The sequence below is a fragment of the Poecilia reticulata genome, linkage group LG21 (assembly GCF_000633615.1).
Source record: "Poecilia reticulata strain Guanapo linkage group LG21, Guppy_female_1.0+MT, whole genome shotgun sequence".
Lineage (NCBI taxonomy): Eukaryota > Metazoa > Chordata > Actinopteri > Cyprinodontiformes > Poeciliidae > Poecilia > Poecilia reticulata.
In genome coordinates, this window is record NC_024351.1 from 998,426 (window position 1) to 1,000,987 (window position 2,562).

General features: G+C 53.7%; 1 protein-coding gene across 5 annotated transcripts in view; it reads left to right on the top strand.

Annotated features, from left to right (window-relative positions):
• The window catches only part of cdc42bpb (CDC42 binding protein kinase beta (DMPK-like)), a 26,573-nt gene that overhangs the window by 13,591 nt on the left and 10,420 nt on the right, over positions 1-2,562 (top strand). For 3 of the 5 annotated variants that reach the window (XM_017302270.1, XM_017302273.1, XM_017302271.1), the window contains exons 12-18: positions 62-304; positions 1,025-1,135; positions 1,207-1,463; positions 1,538-1,643; positions 1,714-1,838; positions 1,920-2,025; positions 2,220-2,282. In XM_017302270.1, coding sequence (XP_017157759.1) covers positions 62-304; positions 1,025-1,135; positions 1,207-1,463; positions 1,538-1,643; positions 1,714-1,838; positions 1,920-2,025; positions 2,220-2,282 — 1,011 coding nt within the window. The remainder of the gene's footprint in view (positions 1-61; positions 305-1,024; positions 1,136-1,206; positions 1,464-1,537; positions 1,644-1,713; positions 1,839-1,919; positions 2,026-2,219; positions 2,283-2,562) is intronic. The other 2 variants (XM_017302272.1, XM_017302275.1) reach the window with 1 other exon arrangement.

Consider the following 2,562-nt stretch of genomic DNA (forward strand, 5'->3'; position numbering starts at 1 on the left):
TGTCCCCTCTGTCCCCCCTGTCCCCTCATAACGTCCCCGTCTCCTAACCTCCTCCGAGCAGCAGCTGGCCGACTCCCTGGAGCGTCTGCGCAGCCAGACCAAGGAGCTGAAGGAGGCGCACTCCCAGAGGAAGCTGGCCCTGCAGGAGTTCTCGGAGCTGTCGGAGCGGCTGGCCGAGCTGCGCTCCTCCAAGCAGCGCCTGTCCCGCCAGCTGAGGGACAAGGAGGAGGAGATGGACGCGCTCATGCAGAAGATGGACGCCCTGAGACAGGAGATCCGCAAGACGGAGAAGAACCGCAAGGAGGTGAGGAAGGCTCAATGAAACTCTTCAAAATAAAAGACTTGTTGGTAGAGAAGCTTCCTGCAGTCCGTCAGGAACACTGGAGACTTTTCACGTCTAATTTAGTGTAAATATTGGTAAATGTTGCTGAATTAGCCTTTCAGGCCGACTGAAAACCCAACACTTCCTCCACAAAACTCTGATCTGTTTGAATTAATTGGGATTGATTGAAACCTTTCTTCAGTAATGATCTGGTTTTCAGTCAGATCTGCTCAATTTCTTGGTGTAAATTCATTTTCAGACCAAATATGACAACAGATCAACTGTCTATAAGCTGCAGTTACTTCCCACGGCCACCAGGGGGCGACATGCTCCATTCATCCCACATTGAAGGGACTTTTCTGTCGACCTTTGACATCTGAAGTGTTAAATATTGTGAGAATATTTTGTCCCTGATGCCAGAAAGTGAAATATTCATCCCACACACTGACACATTTCCAACCTTTCATAATTCTGACTTACTGGAAATGAAAACCAGAATTTATAAAAATATTAAAAAAGTTCTGGGAACAACCAGTTTCTGTAGCAGCCCATAATGCTATCATTATTATTATTATGGGTTTTAAAGACCATCTGTGAGCCACAATCATCAAAATGACACAAAGTATTGAAAAGTCCTCCAGATGTTCCTGTATTTTATTTGTTTTGCTCCTTTCACAATAAAAGCCTTTGTTTGTGTCCCAGCTGGAGGCTCAGCTGGACGAGGCGAAGGCCGAGGCATCGAAGGAGAGGAAGCTGAGGGAGAACAGCGAAGTTTACTCCAAACAGCTGGAGACGGAGCTGCAGAGCCTGAAGGTGGGACCAGAACCGGAACCAGAACCAGCGAGCTCCCTGCAGCAGCCCAGTCATCGTGGTTCTGTTTGCAGTCCCAGCAGGGCAGAGGAGCTGCGGTTGGCGGCGTTGGCGGCGGCGTGGAGTCCCAGCAGGAACTGTCCCGGCTGAAGGCGGAGCTGGATAAGAAGGTTCTGTTCTACGAGGAGGAGCTGCTCCGGAAGGACTCGGCCCATTCCGGAGAGATCAAAACGCTCCGCAAGGGCCTGCAGGAGTCAGAGGGGGCGCTGCTCACCGCCAACAAGGAGCTGCTGCAGCTCAGGGACAAGCTGGACAAAGCCAACAGGGACAGGTGGGTCCCGCAGACTGGACCGGGTCGGGATGGGACTGGGTTCTGACCCGGTGTGTGTGTGTGTGGCTCTACAGGCAGAACGAGATGGACGACGCCGTCGCTGAGCTGAAGGAGAAGCACGAGCGAGAGAAGAACAGGCTGAGTGAAGAGAACCTCAAGCTAGCGACCGAGACGGACAAGGTGAGCCGACCCGTCCAGAACCAGAGTGCTGGTGTGAGAAACCCCGACCTAATCGGGTCTCGTCCTGCAGCTGTGTTCGTTCGTGGACAACCTGACGGCTCAGAACCGGCAGCTGGAGGACGACCTGCAGGACCTGTCCTCCAAGAAGGAGAGCGTGGCGCACTGGGAGGCTCAGATCGCAGAGATCATCCAGTGGTGATTGGCCGACCCATCAGAACCGCCTCCTCCGCCACCGGGGGGCGCCGTGCGCTCACAGCCGCTGTTTCCTCTGCTCAGGGTCAGCGACGAGAAGGACGCGCGCGGCTACCTGCAGGCGCTGGCCACCAAGATGACGGAGGAGCTGGAGACGCTGCGCAGCTCCAGCCTGGGGACCCGACCTCTGGTAACCAGAACTCCCTCAGAACCGGGTCAGGTCTCTGGTTCCTGGGAACCTTCAGCACCGGCCCTCGTTTTAAAAGCTTAAACGTGTTCCCTTCAGCCACAGAGAGGCTTTTATTGTGAAGGAGTGTGTTAATGTTGCGGTCCGACCCGTTGTAGTTCCTCAGTGTTGGTTCTGTTTCTGACTCGCTCTGGCAGCCTGAGTCAGGAGTGGCCACGCCCCCTAGGAAGCCCTGGCCTCCCATTGGTGGAGACAGGATGGTGAGTGTTGGCCGTGATGGAGTCGCTCCGCCTCATCTGTCGGACGCTTGCATGGCTGGCAGCATGTGGACCATCAACGGGTCCAGTTCAAGGTTCTGGACGCGACTGAACTGATCCAGGATCATTCCAGTTCTGGGAGAACATCGGTTCTGCTAGCTCCAGCTAATGCTACATAGCATTAAGCTAACACTAAAGAACTACTCCAATATGCTAGTTAGCTGAAGCTAATGCTAAAGCTACATCACCATGGTTTCTAGCTAAGGTTAAAGCTAACATGCTA